This window comes from Phyllopteryx taeniolatus, chromosome 3 (genome assembly GCF_024500385.1).
Source record: "Phyllopteryx taeniolatus isolate TA_2022b chromosome 3, UOR_Ptae_1.2, whole genome shotgun sequence".
NCBI classification, from domain to species: Eukaryota; Metazoa; Chordata; class Actinopteri; order Syngnathiformes; family Syngnathidae; genus Phyllopteryx; species Phyllopteryx taeniolatus.
The window spans coordinates 1-15,697 of NC_084504.1; the positions used below are offsets into that span (position 1 = coordinate 1).

Genomic DNA, 15,697 nt, shown 5'->3' on the forward strand with positions numbered 1-15,697 from the left:
CGAGTCCCCCATCTGCATGTATGACAGTGACAATCAGAAAAAGAAAATATATAAACGTCTGTGGGCTTACTTGCAACATGGTGCCTTGGTAAGTGAGAGGGTTGGGAGCCCGCTGAGTGACTGAACACACAATATTCTACCTGTACAACTATTCACATTAATTCATTGTACACATTTACAGAGATCACATTAGGGAAAGAGCCAGTACCTGAGGAATTAAGTCTCACAATTAGCATTACTCATTCTCTGTGGTAAAAGTTAGCATAGCCAAACAATAGAAATCGGAGCCACACAGACTACAATGAACATTTCATACCGGTGCAAATTTTATGTGAAGGTGATCCGTGATCCTCAGCAGGTTCAGGAATGTTTACTACATGCTAACTGGTCTCACATCATAACCAAATTTATATTTGTCAATTATTTATGTTTTAAAGATAATAATTACCTGAGGTTTCGTCATCAAGCCCCACCTCCACATTAAACTGATCACTTTCTCAAGTGGTTGCTGCCAACCTCAGCAAAAGAGCAGATTAGATTGCAAGTGTATGGCGGTGGCTTCTGCAAGCATTTTACAAGTCACTGGCCTGCAGTTGTCATAAGTGTGTTTTCATACATGGTTGTTGAGGCATCTGAAAGAAACACTCCTCTAGGATACATCAGGAGTACTGGCATGCTTTTAGAAAAGAGATAGGAAGCTATAAACAACTGATGCATATGCCAGCAGCCTTCATTGTCCCCTCTCTGGAAAACACACAAACGAAACATAAACAAATTGGTCAAGTAAACCTACCATTCAAAGGTACACAAGATAAAATACCATGAAAAAACACATCATATATGTGCAGCATTTCTCTCACGAATGAAACGTCAACCAATAAATAATATATAACAGAAAAAAAGAATTAAATAACAATCATTGTCTCAGTCTAAGACCACAAGTAAGAGTGATCAACTCAAACAGTCAAAAGTCCATTTTACAAATATGTGAAAATGCTTGGCTCATTTAAGTCCTCTAAGTGGTGCTGAGATCATTATTTCAGCATACAAGCTCCAATTACCAAACAACTCAGCACACTGTCCTCTGAAAACACTACATCAATAAAACACTTGTTTGGACACTTGTCACTCATTCCCCGTAAAAATCATATAAAAAAAGGGGAAATGTATTCTCTCACTTGTGGCTTGTCGCTCTCGGTTTGAGGAGCTGTGAAGTGCCACAGACAGCAGTCAGTCATACAAGAGGGGGCTTTGGGTTTGGTACTTTGCAGCAGCTTTAAGTGATCTGTAATTGTGAGAATGCCAGTCCTAGGATGGGAGGTTCGCTATGCCTTGTAGCAGTTGCCCTGTGTTGTGAGGGCTAGCTGACCATTGGGTGCCACCTCGTTGGCCTCATCCTCCAGGAGGCCAGACACATCAGCGTTGGGAATGCTGTCGTGATAGCTGCTGAAGCTGATGTTGTCCTCTTTCAGTTCGATGGTCCAGAAGGGTGCGTTGAGCTTCCGGTTCTGGTATTCTCTGTAAGTGTACACGCCTCCGACAAAGCCTAAGAGCACAACCACCACCAAGATGATGACGGCCAGAATGATGATGTTGAACTGCGTCCAGGAGACGTCAGTCAGAGCTGCTGTGGTGTTGTCAGTGGGGCTGCTCAGACTGGTCAGCAGGGCCTGAGTGGTAGCGGCGGTGCTCAGTGTTGTGCTCCAGTTGCCGCTGGATATGGAGGCAGGAATGCCTCTTGGTATGGTCGTGGTCAGACTGTTGCTGGAGGAGGAAGCAGTACTGGAGGTGGGGACCTCAGTTGTGGTCTGACCTGCTGGTGTGGGAATGTGCTGAGGCTCTGAGGAGAGAAAAGCATTAAAACCATTTTAAAAAATGACAATGACTAATTTAAAGCAACACTACCCACACTTTTCTCATATTGAAGCATGTCACTGTCCAGTCAAAAGTCAAACGTGTCCATGGGTTGCAAGACTGATAAATACTGACACTTAGTGGTCAAAAGGCCTAACTACAGTTTTCCTAGCACATTTTATGAATGATTTTGGGGCCACAGTGCAAGACGAAAGCTGGCAAAACGAGTTCAGCAAAGAAGTAAAGCTTGTTTTGCACTGAAAAAGTTCATTTTGATTGAACAGTAAAATTATGTGGAATGTAAGAATTTTCAAGTATTTGAGAGCAATGCGTGAAGATTAGGGTTGGGCATCGTTTGAATTTTAACGGTTCTGGTCCTGATTCCGGTTCCTCATTTCAATTCTGGTTACAAACGTTCCTCGATTCTGATTCTTTTAGGGGGCTGGGTCAAAAATGTTTGCATGGTTTAAATAAAGGGTGTCCAAATTATGAACATCCATTTTCTTAGCAGTCCACAGCATAGACTAAAATGAACATTTGACTCACGGTTCTTTATAACCAGAATCAATATCAAACCTATGCACTAAAAGGCAATGTGTGTAGCACTTTTACTACCCCAATTGACTTAATCCATCCATCCATTCTCTACCGCTTATCCGGGTCGGGTCGCGGGGGCAGTAGCTTCAGCAGGGACGCCCAGACTACCCTCTCCCCAGCCACTTCATCCAGCTCTTCCGGGGGGATCCCGAGGCGTTCCCAGGCCAGCCGAAGGATGTAGTCTCTCCAGCGCGTCTTGGGTCGTCCCCGGGGTCTCCTCCCGGTGGGACATGCCCAGAACACCTCACCAGGGAGGCGTCCGGGAGGCATCCGAATCAGATGCCCCAGCCACCTCATCTGGCTCCTCTCAATGCGGAGGAGCAGCGGCTCTACTCTGAGATCCTCCCGGATGACCGAGCTTCTCACCCTATCTCTAAGGGAGAGCCCGGACACCCTGCGGAGGAAACTCATTTCGGCCGCTTGTATCCGGGATCTTGTTCTTTCGGTCACGACCCACAGCTCATGACCATAGGTGAGGGTAGGAACGAAGATCGACCGGTAAATTGAGAGCTTCGCCTTTCGGCTTAGCTCTTTCTTTACCACAACGGACCGATACAAAGTCCGCATCACTGCAGACGCTGCACCGATCCGCCTGTCGATCTCCCGTTCCATTCTTCCCTCACTCGTGAACAAGACCCCAAGATACTTGAATTCCTCCACTTGGGGCAGGATCTCATCCCCGACCTGGAGATGGCATGCCACCCTTTCCCGACTGAGGACCATGGTCTCAGATTTGGAGGTGCTGATTCTCATCCCAGCCGCTTCACACTCGGCTGCGAACTGCTCCAATGAGAGTTGGAGGTCACGGCTTGATGAAGCCAACAGAACCACATCATCTGCAAAAAGCAGAGATGCAATACTGAGGCCACCAAACCGGACCCCCTCTACGCCTCGGCTGCGCCTAGAAATTCTGTCCATAAAAGTTATGAACAGAATCGGCGACAAAGGGCAGCCTTGGCGGAGTCCAGAGATAGGAGAGCCCGCCTCAGAGAACCCACACTCTGCTTCCCCATGGGAAGGCGTGTCGGTGGAATTGAGGAGGTCTTCGAAGTATTCTCCCCACCGACTCACAACGTCCCGAGTCGAGGTCAGCAGCGCCCCATCCCCACTATACACAGTGTTGGTGGTGCACTGCTTTCCTCTCCTGAGACGTCGGATGGTGGACCAGAATTTCCTCGAAGCTGTCCCGAAGTCTTTCTCCATGGCCTCACCGAACTCCTCCCATGCCCGGGTTTTTGCTTCAGCGACCACCAGAGCTGCATTCCGCTTGGCCAGCCGGTACCCATCAGCTGCCTCAGGAGTCCCACAGGCCAAAAAGGCCCGATAGGACTCCTTCTTCAGCTTGACGGCATCCCTCACCGTTGGTGTCCACCAACAGGTTCGGGGATTGCCGCCACGACAGGCACCGACCACCTTACGGCCACAGCTCCGGTCGGCCGCCTCAGCAATGGAGGCGCGGAACATGGTCCACTCGGACTCGATGTCCCCCGCCTCCCCCGGAACATGAGCAAAGTTCTGTCGGAGGTGGGAGTTGAAACTCCTTCTGACAGGGGATTCTGCCAGACGTTCCCAGCAGACCCTCACAATACGTTTGGGCCTGCCACGTCGGACCGGCATCTTCCCCCACCATCGGAGCCAACTCACCACCAGGTGGTGATCAGTTGACAGCTCCGCCCCTCTCTTCACCCGAGTGTCCAAGACATGCGGCCGCAAGTCCGATGACACGACCACAATGTCGATCATCGAACTGCGACCTAGGGTGTCCTGGTGCCAAGTGCACGTGTGGACACCCTTATGCTTGAACATGGTGTTCGTTATGGACAATCCGTGACGAGCACAGAAGTCCAATAACAGAACACTGCTTGGGTTCTGATCGGGGGGGCCGTTCCTCCCAATCGCGCCCTTCCAGGTCTCACTGTCATTGCCCACGTGAGCATTGAAGTCCCCCAACAGAACAATGGAGTCCCCAGCGGGAGCGCTCTCCAGCACCCCCTCCAAGGACTCCAAAAAGGGTGGGTACTCTGAACTGCTGTTTGGTGCATAGGCACAAACAACAGTCAGGACCCGTCCCCCCACCCGAAGGCGGAGGGAGGCTACCCTCTCGTCCACCGGGGTGAACCCCAATGTACAGGCGCCGAGCCGGGGGGCAATAAGTATACCCACACCTGCTCGGCGCCTCTCACCATGGGCAACTCCAGAGTGGAAGAGAGTCCAACCCCTCTCAAGAGGACTGGTACCAGAGCCCCAGGTGTGTGTGGAGGCGAGTCCGACTATATCGAGTCGGAACTTCTCGACCTCACACACCAGCTCGGGCTCCTTCCCTGCCAGAGAGGTGACATTCCACGTCCCTAGAGCCAGCTTCTGTAGCCGGGGATCGGATCGCCAAGGTCCCCGCCTTCGGCCACCGCCCAGCTCACACTGCACCCGACCCCTATGGCCCCTCCCACAGGTGGTGAGCCCATGGGAAGGGGGACCCACGTTACCCTTTCGGGCTGTGCCCGGCCGGGCCCCATGGGTGCAGGCCCGGCCACCAGGCGCTCGCCTTCAAGCCCCACCACCAGGCCTGGCTCCAGTGGGGGGCCCCGGTGGCCCGCGTCCGGGCAAGGGAAAACGAAGTCCATTGTTTGTCGTCATCATTAGGGGTCTTTGAGCCGTGCTTTGTCTGGTCCCTCACCTAGGACCTGTTTGTCATGGGTGACCCTGCCAGGGGCATAAAGCCCCAGACAACTTAGCTCCTAGGATCACTGGGACACACAAACCCCTCCACCACGACAAGGTGACGGCTCAAGGAGGGGCAATTGACTTAATATTCATGAATTAATGTTTCAGCTAAAAGTAAAATATAGCATTGTTAAAATAGTTATTTGCGACTGTTTTATCACATCAAATGATTTAAGTGCAAGTTTTAATTGACTTCCTGTTTTAAGCTTGTAGCCTTTTATTTTGAAGGGTACGCACCGGAACTCAGCATTTTGGCACGAAAAGTAACTTCACACGACCGGTGAATTTTGAAAATGAAAGTTGGACGGAACCAAATGCTCTAAAACGTTGATTCCTTTACCTACCCACCGATGAGGCACAAGGTTTGTGTTTATGATACTGTGAGACGTTTTCTTTCTGTCATCGGCTCTTACACGTTGGTTTGAAGATGAAGGGAATATAGAATACTTTATATTCTAATATGTAATTCTAACTAGTTTGGAAGAGAATGTGTATTGTATACAGTGTACCCATCGGGGGGTATTTGGCCCTCATCGGGGGGTATTTGGAGACAGATGTCAAGGAAGAAAGGAACTGGGGGGGAGCCACTATAAACATTGAATGTAGGAGACATCGGCAGGCGACACCTGGAGGCGGCGTCTGGAGCCAGATCAGATGGTCCGCAGAACAACGATGACGTCAGATTACGGACCAATCAGACGACAGCGATTCCATACTGGCCTGTTTGAAACATTGTATAAAGTCTGGGGTAGAGTCAGATAGTTTTGGTTCGACTACTTTATCTGCTAAGGACAAGATAGGGTAGTTACGAACCCAGAGCTCTGCAAATGTATAGACTCCTCTGTCAGGAATAAATTGGTTGGTTTTTATACACTGTTGTGAACGAAGTTCTTTCACGAAAACGAACACGCTTGGAACCACGGGAGTTAGGAGATTTTAAAACACAGGTTCCTTCAAAGACTAAAATAAATGCTAAAAACCGTCAGTGCATAAGTGCAACCCACCGTTTAACTTGTTAGCTGGCTCAATGTTGGTATAGACGTATTTTATTGTTTCACTCGCCCAATTTGGCTTGACTGAAGTTCCACGCAGTGTAGGCTGAGGCTCAGAGCGGGAGGGAGCACGTCAGACTTCTACAAATCGTGAAAGCCTCCTTTACACAATATAATCTTATTCCAAGTGTTGCACTGAGGCAACTGGTCATTTACTTTAACAAAGTTAAGACAGCGCCGCCGTTGGGCACAAGCACTTCTTTGTGCGCGTTCTTCTATGTTGGTTTTCGTCCCTTCTTCTTTGGAATCGTCGGACTGTAGGCATCGAAACTGGGAACCGAAATATTTAAATTTGAACGATTCCGGGAGAACCGCAATGTTTTTCCCGGTTCCAATCGGTTCTGGATTCTCAATGCCCAACCCTAGTGAAGATGACGGCATGGTGACCTCACTGGTTAGCACGGCCGCCTGTCGTACACCCGCAAAGACTACTCTAAATCCTCAAAAAGAGGTGGTGCTGGTAAAACGACAAACCTCATAAAACATTAAATAATCACTCTGGGTCTGTATAGAATGGCACCTGTGTCTGGAGCTTGACCAGAACCTGCATAATAAACACCTCTGCAGTAAATTAATACATTAATCCAAATGGTGGCAGTCTAGATTTGTGGCACTTGATGTGGCACAAAACACTGCAAATATATATATATATATATATATATATATATATATAGTGGTGTGAAAGTGTTTGCCACCTCCCTGATTTCTTATTTTTTTGCATGTTTGTCACACTTAAATGTTTCCCATCATCAAACAAATTTAAATATTAGTCAAAGACAACACAAGCAAACACAAAAGGCAGTTTTTAAATGGTGTTTATTATGAAGAGGGGGGAAAAAAACCTTCCTGGCCCTGTGTGAAAGTGATTCCCCCCCTGTAAAACCACACCCAGGCCTGATACTGCCACACCTGTTCTCAATCATGAAATCACTTAAATAGGACCTGCCTGACAAAGTGAAGAAGACCAAAATATCCTCAAAATCTAGACATCATGCCAAGATCGAAAGAAATTCAAGAACAAATAAGAAAGAAAGTAATTGAGATCTATCAGTGTGGAAAATGTTATAAAGCCATTTCTAAAGCTTTGGGACTCCAGTGAACGACAGTGAGACCCATTATCCACAAATGGGAAAAAGATAGAGCCTCTGTATGGCTGAAGAAAAAGAAAATGACAACTATGGAGTGGCCTAGTCAAAGTCCTAAACTGAATCCTATTGGGATGCTGTGGCATGACTTTAAAAAGGTGGTTAATGCTTGAAAACCCGCAAATGTGGCTGAATTACAACAATTCTGCCATGATGAGTGGGCCAAAATTCCTCCACAGCACTGGAAGAGACTCATTGCAAGTTATCTCAAACCCCTGATTGCAGTTGTTGCTGCTAAGGGTGGCCCAACCAGTCATTGGGTTTCGGGGGCAATCACTTTCTCACACAGAGCCATGTAGGTTGGGATTTATTCTCTCCATTAATAATATAAACCATTTAAAAAACGCATTTTGTGTTTACTTGTGTTGTCTTTGACGAATATTTACATTTGTTTGATGATGGGAAACATTTAAGTGTGACAAACATGCAAAAAAAAAAGAAATCAGGAAGGGGGCAAACACTTTTTCACACCACTGAATTTTTTCTTGCTATTTCAGGAGGAATTTTATGCGCCTTTCATGATGTCGTTACTGCTTTTATTGATAAGATAATCTATCTTTGATGAGTCAGGATTTTACAGTCTACAAATCAAGTAAATAGAATATTTTATATGACAAAATCAGCAGTTTTTACTTTGTGAATCTCAAAAGATTGAAGAAGTGTCAAAATGGTAAATGATGTGATCTCTAAATTAACTGATGTTAGATACTTACTTAGACGGCTGCAGTTATGAGCCCGGGCGTCCCCTGCAAACCCACGAGCACAGAGCTGGCACTGGGGCCCAGTGGTGTTGTTAATGCAGCTGAGGCAGTGGCCAGTGTCGGGGTGACAGAGCTGGTTGGGACCCTGAAGATCTGCATTACCACTACAGTCACATGGCACGCAAGCCCCGGAAGCTTTGTAAAAGCCGGCGCTGCAATGGTCACAGAGTGGGCCAGAGTACAGGTGAAGGCACTGGTCACACACTGGGAAGCCACTGGGATCTGAACAAGAACACACAGCAATATCGATCAACAAAGGGGAATGATGTGAAGTCACAAATTAGTAAAAACTCCCATCTTCAATTGAGCTAGAAAAAGTCCATCACAAGACACATAAAATAATAAATGCATCCCTGTTGTGATGTAATCAGATAAACAGTTTTACATTGTTTCTTCATTTTCTAAAAATGAATGTAAGCGCTGTAAGGCTCCAGGTAAGCTTTTAATTACAAACCCCAATTCCAATGAAGTTGGGATGTTGTGTAAAACATAAAAACAGAATACAATGATTTGCAAATCCTATTTGATCTATTGTCAATTGAATACACTACAAAGGCGATATTTAATGTTCAAACTTATGAATATTATGTTTTTTTGCAAATATTCTCTCATTCTGAATTTGATGCTTGCAACACGCTCCAAAAAAGCTGGTGAGAGCTAACAAAAGACTGGGAAAGTTGAGGAACGATAAAAAAAACAAAACACCTGTTTGGAACATTCTACAGGTGAACAGGTTAATTGAAAACAGGTGAGTGTTATTATTGGGTATAAAAGGAGAATCCCCGAAAGGCTCAGTTGTTCACAAGCAAGAATGGGCTGAGGTTCATCAACACAACTGTGTGAGTAAATAGTCCAACAGTTTAATAACAAAGTTTAACAATGTACAATTGCAAGGAATTTAGAGATTTCATCATATATGGGCCATAATAATAATCCCCTCCTTGAGCCATCACCTTGTCGTGGTGGAGGGGTTTGTGTGTCCCAGTGATCCTAGGAGCTAAGTTGTCTGGGGCTTTATGCCCCTAGCAGGGTCACCCATGACAAACAGGTCCTAGGTGAGGGACCAGACAAAGCACGGCTCAAAGACCCCTAATGACGACAAACAATGGACTTCGTTTTACCTTGCCCGGACGCGGGTCACCGGGGCCCCCCACTGGAGCCAGGCCTGGTGGTGGGGCTCGAAGGCGAGCGCCTGGTGGCCGGGCCTGCACCCATGGCGCCCGGCCGGGCACAGCCCGAAAGGGTAACGTGGGTCCCCCTTTCCATGGGCTCACCACCTTTGGGAGGGCCATAGAGGTCAGGTGCAGTGTGAGCTGGGCGGTGGCCGAAGGCGGGGACTTTGGCGATCCGATCCCCGGCTACAGAAGCTGGCTCTAGGGACGTGGAATGTCACCTCTCTGGCAGGGAAGGAGCCCGAGCTGGTGTGTGTGGTCGAGACGTTCCGACTAGATATAGTCGGACTCGCCTCCACACACAGCTTGGGCTCTGGTACCAGTCCTCTCGAGAGGGGTTGGACTCTTTTCCGCTCTAGAGTTGCCCACGGTGAGAGGCACCGAGCAGGTTTGGGTATACTTATTGCCCCCCGGCTTGGCGCCTGTACGTTGGGGTTCACCCCGGTGGACGAGAGGGTAGCCTCCCTCCGCCTTTGGATGGGGCGACGGGTCCTGACTGTTGTTTGTGCCTATGCACCAAACAGCAGTTTAGAGTACCCACCCTTTTTGGAGTCCTTGGAGGGGGTGCTGGAGAGTGCTCCCGCTGGGGACTCCATCGTTCTGCTGGGAGACTTTAATGTTCACGTGGGCAATGACAGTGAGACCTGGAAGGCCGATCAGAACCCGAGCGGTGTTCTGTTATTGGACTTCTGTGCTCGTCACGGATTGTCCATAACGAACACCATGTTCATGCATAAGGGTGTCCACACGTGCACTTGGCACCAGGACACCCTAGGTCGCAGTTCGATGATCGACTTTGTGGTCGTGTCATCGGACTTGCGGCCGCATGTCTTGGACACTCGAGTGAAGCGAGGGGCGGAGCTGTCAACTGATCACCACCATGTGGTGAGTTGGCTCCGTTGGTGGGGGAAGATGCCGGTCCGACGTGGCAGGCCCAAACGTATTGTGAGGGTCTGCTGGGAACGTCTGGCGGACTCCCCTGTCAGAAGGAGTTTCGACTCCCACCTCCGATAGAACTTTGGTCATGTTCCGGGGGAAGCGGGGGACATCGAGTCCGAGTGGACCATGTTCCGTGCCTCCATTGCTTAGGCGGCCGACCGGAGCTGTGGCCGTAAGGTGGTCGGTGCCTGTCGTCGCGGCAATCCCCGAACCCGTTGGTGGACACCAACGGTGAGGGATGCTGTCAAGCTGAAGAAGGAGTCCTATCGGGCCTTTTTGGCCTGTGGGACTCCTGAGGCAGCTAATGGCTAAGCGGAATGCAGCTCTGGTGGTTGCTGAAGCAAAATCTCGGGTATGGGAGGAGTTCGGTGAGCCGCAGCCGAGGTGTAGAGGGGGTCAGGTTTGGTGGCCTCAGTATTGCATCTCTGCTTTTTGCAGATGATGTGGTTCTGTTGGCTTCATCAAGCCGTGACCTCCAACTCTCACTGGAGCAGTTCACAGCCGAGTGTGAAGCAGTTGGATGAGAATCAGCACCTCCAAATCTGAGACCATGGTCTTCAGTCAGAAAAGGGTGGCATGCCCTCTCCAGGTCGGGGATGAGATCCTGCCCCAAGTGGAGGAGTTCAAGTATTTTGGGATCTTGTTTACGAGTGAGGGAAGAATGGAACGGGAGATCGACAGGCGGATCGGTGCAGCGTCTGCAGTGATGCGGACTTTGTATCGGTCCGTTGTGGTGAAGGAGATAAGCCGAAAGGCGAAGCTCTCAATTTACCGGTCAATCTACGTTCCTACCCTCACCTATGGTCACGAGCTGTGGGTCGTGACTGAAAGAACAAGATCCCGGATACAAGCGGCCGAAATGAGAATCTGGAGAAATCTCTGCACGTAAGCAGCAAGGCCAAAAAACAACATTGAATGCCCGTGACCTTCAATTCCTCAGGCGGCACTGCATTAAAAAACGCCGAATAAGTGAATAATTGCCAAAAAAGAATTAAGTTTTATCAGTTCGAACAATAAATATGTAGTCTTTGTTGTGTATTCAATTGAATATAGGTTCAAAAGGACTTCACTGGAACTGGCGTTTTTAGATCACAATGGCGGATCACTTGGTAGCTCACAACAGCACACTATACTGAACAGCATGGGTGGGGAATTACTTGTGTACCTATAGATTGTATTGCTATAATAGGGAAATACAAAATTTAAACACAGTCATCAGAATTACACATATACACAACATTATTTACTACTACTATATTACTATTTTATAAACGGTCACAAAAATCATGTCTACAATGTTCATATTTTTTCAGCATTTTTAAAAAGTTCTGACAGTTTGAGCACCGACAAAACTCCTATTAGCTGTTCGTAGTTAGGACTCCCAAATGATAATATAGATAGCTAGATAGCTCGACAGACAGACAAACTAGACAGACACACAGACAGATACATACATACATACAGTGGTAACTATAATATTATTGATAGTGATATATACAGTGCTGTGAAAAGGTATTGGCCCCCTTCTCAAATTCTTATATTTTGTATGGTTTCCCAACTTTTAGATCATCGAACAAATGTAAATATCAGACAAATACAACCCAAATTAACTTAAAATGCTGTTTTTAAATGGTGATTTCATTTTTTAAGGAAAAAAAAAAACCTATTCAAAATTAGCTGGCCCTGTGTGAAATAATAAATACCCCCCTTGTTAAATCATGAATTAATTGTGGCAAATCACAATTTTTAGTTAATTTTCACTGATCACACCCAAGCCTGATTGCCACCAGACATGTTCAATCAAGCAATTGCGTAAACAGAATTTGTCCCGACAAAATCAAGTTGGACAAAAGATCTAAAAAGCTGCAACAAAATGACACGATCTAAAGAAATTCCACAAGTCGAGAAATAAAGTAATTGACATCTATCAGTCTGGAAAGGGTTACAAATGCCATTTCTAAAGCTAAGGGATTCCAGCGAACCATAGGGAGAGCCATTATCCTCACATGGAGAAAATATGGAACTGTGATGAACCTTCCCAGGAGTGGCCGGCCGACAAAGATTACCCCAAGAGAACAGCAATGACTCATCCAGGAGGCCACAAAGGAACTCAGGACAACTTCTAAGAACTGCAGGCCTCCCTTGCCGCAGTTAAGCGTTTTCCAGTATATAGGTACAAAGAACCCTTACTGTACTGTATGTGATTTAACTATGGGTGCTTTGCTCCGTGACCCAACCTCGGACTAGCGGAAGAAAATGGATGGATGGATGCTTTGTGTTACAAAGATGGTTATTTGCGTCGTTATTTGTCTATACTGTATGTACCCTGTGACTGGCTGGCGACCAGTCCAGGACTAGTGTATTGACTATATTTACATGCATCACTCCACTTTCTAGGCACCATGTTTATTCAAATGGTTTGTATTATTATTTTGATACGCCTTCACAACCTTTAACAATAGAAACGTATAAGCTTGTGCTTGTAGTCACCACGGATTGTCCATAACGAACACCATGTTCAAGCATAAGGGTGTCCACACGTGCACTTGGCACCAGGACACCTGTTAAATATATTCTAGAAGTTATCATTTATTTGCTTAGCTTGCATTACTATTATGGACAATTTTAGATGTCTCGCCTTCAAAAAGATGACTCAGCATCATCCGATGGAAGGGCGCCTGGACCAAGGACATGATCGGATGTGGTCGGGGACGTGACAGGTGTTGGTCCAATGTTTTGTGTTGTGTCTTATTGTTTAGAACATTATGTCTGGGAAAAACCCTCCTATTTTCAAATAAATGCAGGAGCGACGGGAGAGATTGTTTAGAGCGTGTTGAGAGGCTGTGATCTGAACAATCTCCCATACGCCCTCCTCATGAGAAAAATAAACCAGTGTCTTCATTCCTTTTGTGTCTATTTTTTATAATGTTGGGAAAGATAAATCCAACAACACCCTAGGTCGCAGTTCGATGCTCGACTTTGTGGTCGTGTCATCGAACGAGTGGCCGCATGTCTTGGACACTCGGGTGAAGAAAGGGGCGGAGCTGTCAACTGATCACCACCTGGTGGTGAGTTGGCTCCGATGGTGGGGGAAGATGCCAGTCCGATCTGGCAGGCCCAAACATATTGGGAGGGTCTGCTGGGAACGTCTGGCAGAATCTCCTGTCAGAAGGAGTTTCAATTGCCACCTCCGGCAGAACTTCATCCACGTCTTGGGAGAGGCGGGGGACATTAAATCCGAGTGGACCATGTTCCGTGCCTCCATTGCTGAGGCGGCCGACATGAGCTGTGGCCGTAAGGTAGTCGGTGCCTGTCATCCCCGAACCCGTTGGTGGACACCAGCAATGAGGGATGCCGTCAAGCTGAAGAAGGAGTCCTATCGGGCCTTTTTGGTCTGTGGGACTCCTGAGGCAGCTGATGGGTACCAGCTGGCCAAGGAGAATGCAGCTTTGGTGGTTGGTGCGGCAAAAACTCGGACGTGGGAGGAGTTCGGTGAGGCCATGGAGAACGATTTCCGAACGGCTTCGAGGAAATTCTGGTCCACCAGCATCTCAGGAGGGGGAAGCAGTACACCATCTACACTGTGTACACCATCTACACGTCGACTCGGGACGTTGTGAGTGGGTGAGGAGAATACTTCGAAGAACTCCTCAACTGCACCGACACGCCTTGCCATGAGGAAGCAGAGTCTGGGGTCTCTGAGACGGGCTCCTATCTCTAGGGTTGAGGTCACAGAGGTGGTTAATAAGCTTCTCTGTGGCAAGGCAGGTGGATGAGATGTGCCTGGAGTTCCTAAAGGCTCTCGATGTTGTGGGGCTGTCCTGGTTGACACGCCTCTGCAACATCGCGTGGACATCGGGGACAGTGCCTCTGGATTGGCAGACTGGGGTGGTGGTCCCCCCTTTTAAAAAGGGGGACCGGAGGGTGTGTTCCAACTACAGGGGGATCACATTCCTCAGCCTTCCTGGTAAGGTCTATTCAGGGGTGCTGGAGAGGAGGGTCCGTCGGGAAGTTGAATCTCAGATTCAGGAGGAGCAGTGTGGTTTGCGTGCTGGCCGTGGAACAGTGGACCAGCTCTACACCCTCGGCAGAGTCCTCGAGGGTGCATGGAAGTTCGCCCAACCAGTCTACATGTGTTTTGTGGACTTGGAGAAGGCGTTTGATCGTGTCCCTTGGGGGTTCTGTGGGGGGTGGTTCGGGAGTATGGGGTGCCAAACCCCTTGATACGGGCAGTTCGGCCCCTGTATGACCAGTGTCAGAGTTTGATCCGCATTGCCGGCAGTAAGTCGGACTCGTTTCCGGTGAGAGTTGGACTCCGCCAAGGCTGCCCTTTGTCACCGATTCTGTTCAGAACTTTTATGGAAAGAATTTCTAGGCGCAGCCGAGGCGTAGAGGGGTTCCCGTTTGGTGGACTTGTCAAAATTGGTTGAAAAATGACAAAGTTATGATGTATTTTGAATGCACGTGCATTGCCTTTTGATAGGAATGTTGCCCCCACCAATGTGACCGCCACATAGCATGTTGTCGAGCAGGGCTGCTACAGTTCTTTAGAAGTTGTCCTGAGTTCATTTGTGGCCTCCTGAATGAGTCATTCTTGTTCTCTTTGCTTAATCTTTGTAGGCTGGCCATTCCTGGGAAGGCTCACCACTGTTCCATATTTTCTCCATGTGAGGATAATGGCTCTCCCTATGGTTCGCTGGAATCCCTTAGCTTTAGAATTGGCATTTGTAACCCTTTCCAGACTGATAGATGTCAATTACTTTATTTCTCGACTTGTGGAATTTCTCAAGCAGACTTGACTATTGTAATGGTCTTCTGACTGGACTCCCTAAAAAGAGCATTAAACAGCTGCAGCTCAATCAGAATGCTGCAGCTCGGGTTCTGACCAGAACAAAGAAGTCAGGGCATTACTCCAAGTCTAAAGTCTTTACACTGGCTTCCAGTCAGCTTTAGAATAGTTTCTAAGTAAGTTCTCCTACTGGTCTATAAATCACTAAACGGTTTAGGTACTGAATACATGAATGAAATGCTAATGGAATATAAACCCAGTAGGGCTCTGAGATCGACAGACTCAGGTCAAATAGTGGAGCACCGAGTCCAAAGCAAACATGGTGAAGCAGCATTTAGCTATTATGCTGCACACAAATGGAATAAGTTGCCAACAGAAGTGACGTCAGCCCCAAGTGTGCATGTTTTTAAGCCCAGGTTAAAAACTATTCTTTTTCCCATGCTTTTTATAGCATTTCCACTTTTAAATGATATTTCTTGCACTGTACGCTGTTTAATTGTATTTTTTTCCCTCTTTGTTTTAAATATGTATAAGATGTTTTTTTCTTTGTTTTTAAATGCTTTTAATCATGTAAAGCACATTGAGTGACCTTGTGTGTGAAATGCGCTATATAAATAAATTTGCTTTGCTTTGCTTTGTTTGATAATCTTAAAGTGGGGAAACGATG

At 47.4% G+C, this 15,697-nt stretch overlaps 1 protein-coding gene across 2 annotated transcripts in view; it reads right to left on the reverse strand.

The window, feature by feature from the left end:
- Positions 1-6: 6 nt before the first annotated feature.
- Positions 7-15,697, reverse strand: part of si:ch211-158d24.2 (multiple epidermal growth factor-like domains protein 9) — a 395,895-nt gene continuing 380,204 nt past the window's right edge. Inside the window, exons 5-7 of one of the 2 annotated variants that reach the window (XR_009787558.1) lie at positions 8,083-8,352; positions 1,179-1,840; positions 7-744 (exon numbers count right to left, since the gene is read on the reverse strand). Coding sequence is in view for 1 of the 2 variants with exons in the window: in XM_061766332.1 (XP_061622316.1) it covers positions 1,326-1,840; positions 8,083-8,352 (785 nt within the window). In the remaining variant the exon portion in view is untranslated. Of the gene's footprint in view, positions 1,841-8,082; positions 8,353-15,697 lie in introns of both variants that reach the window. The other variant, XM_061766332.1, reaches the window with a different exon arrangement.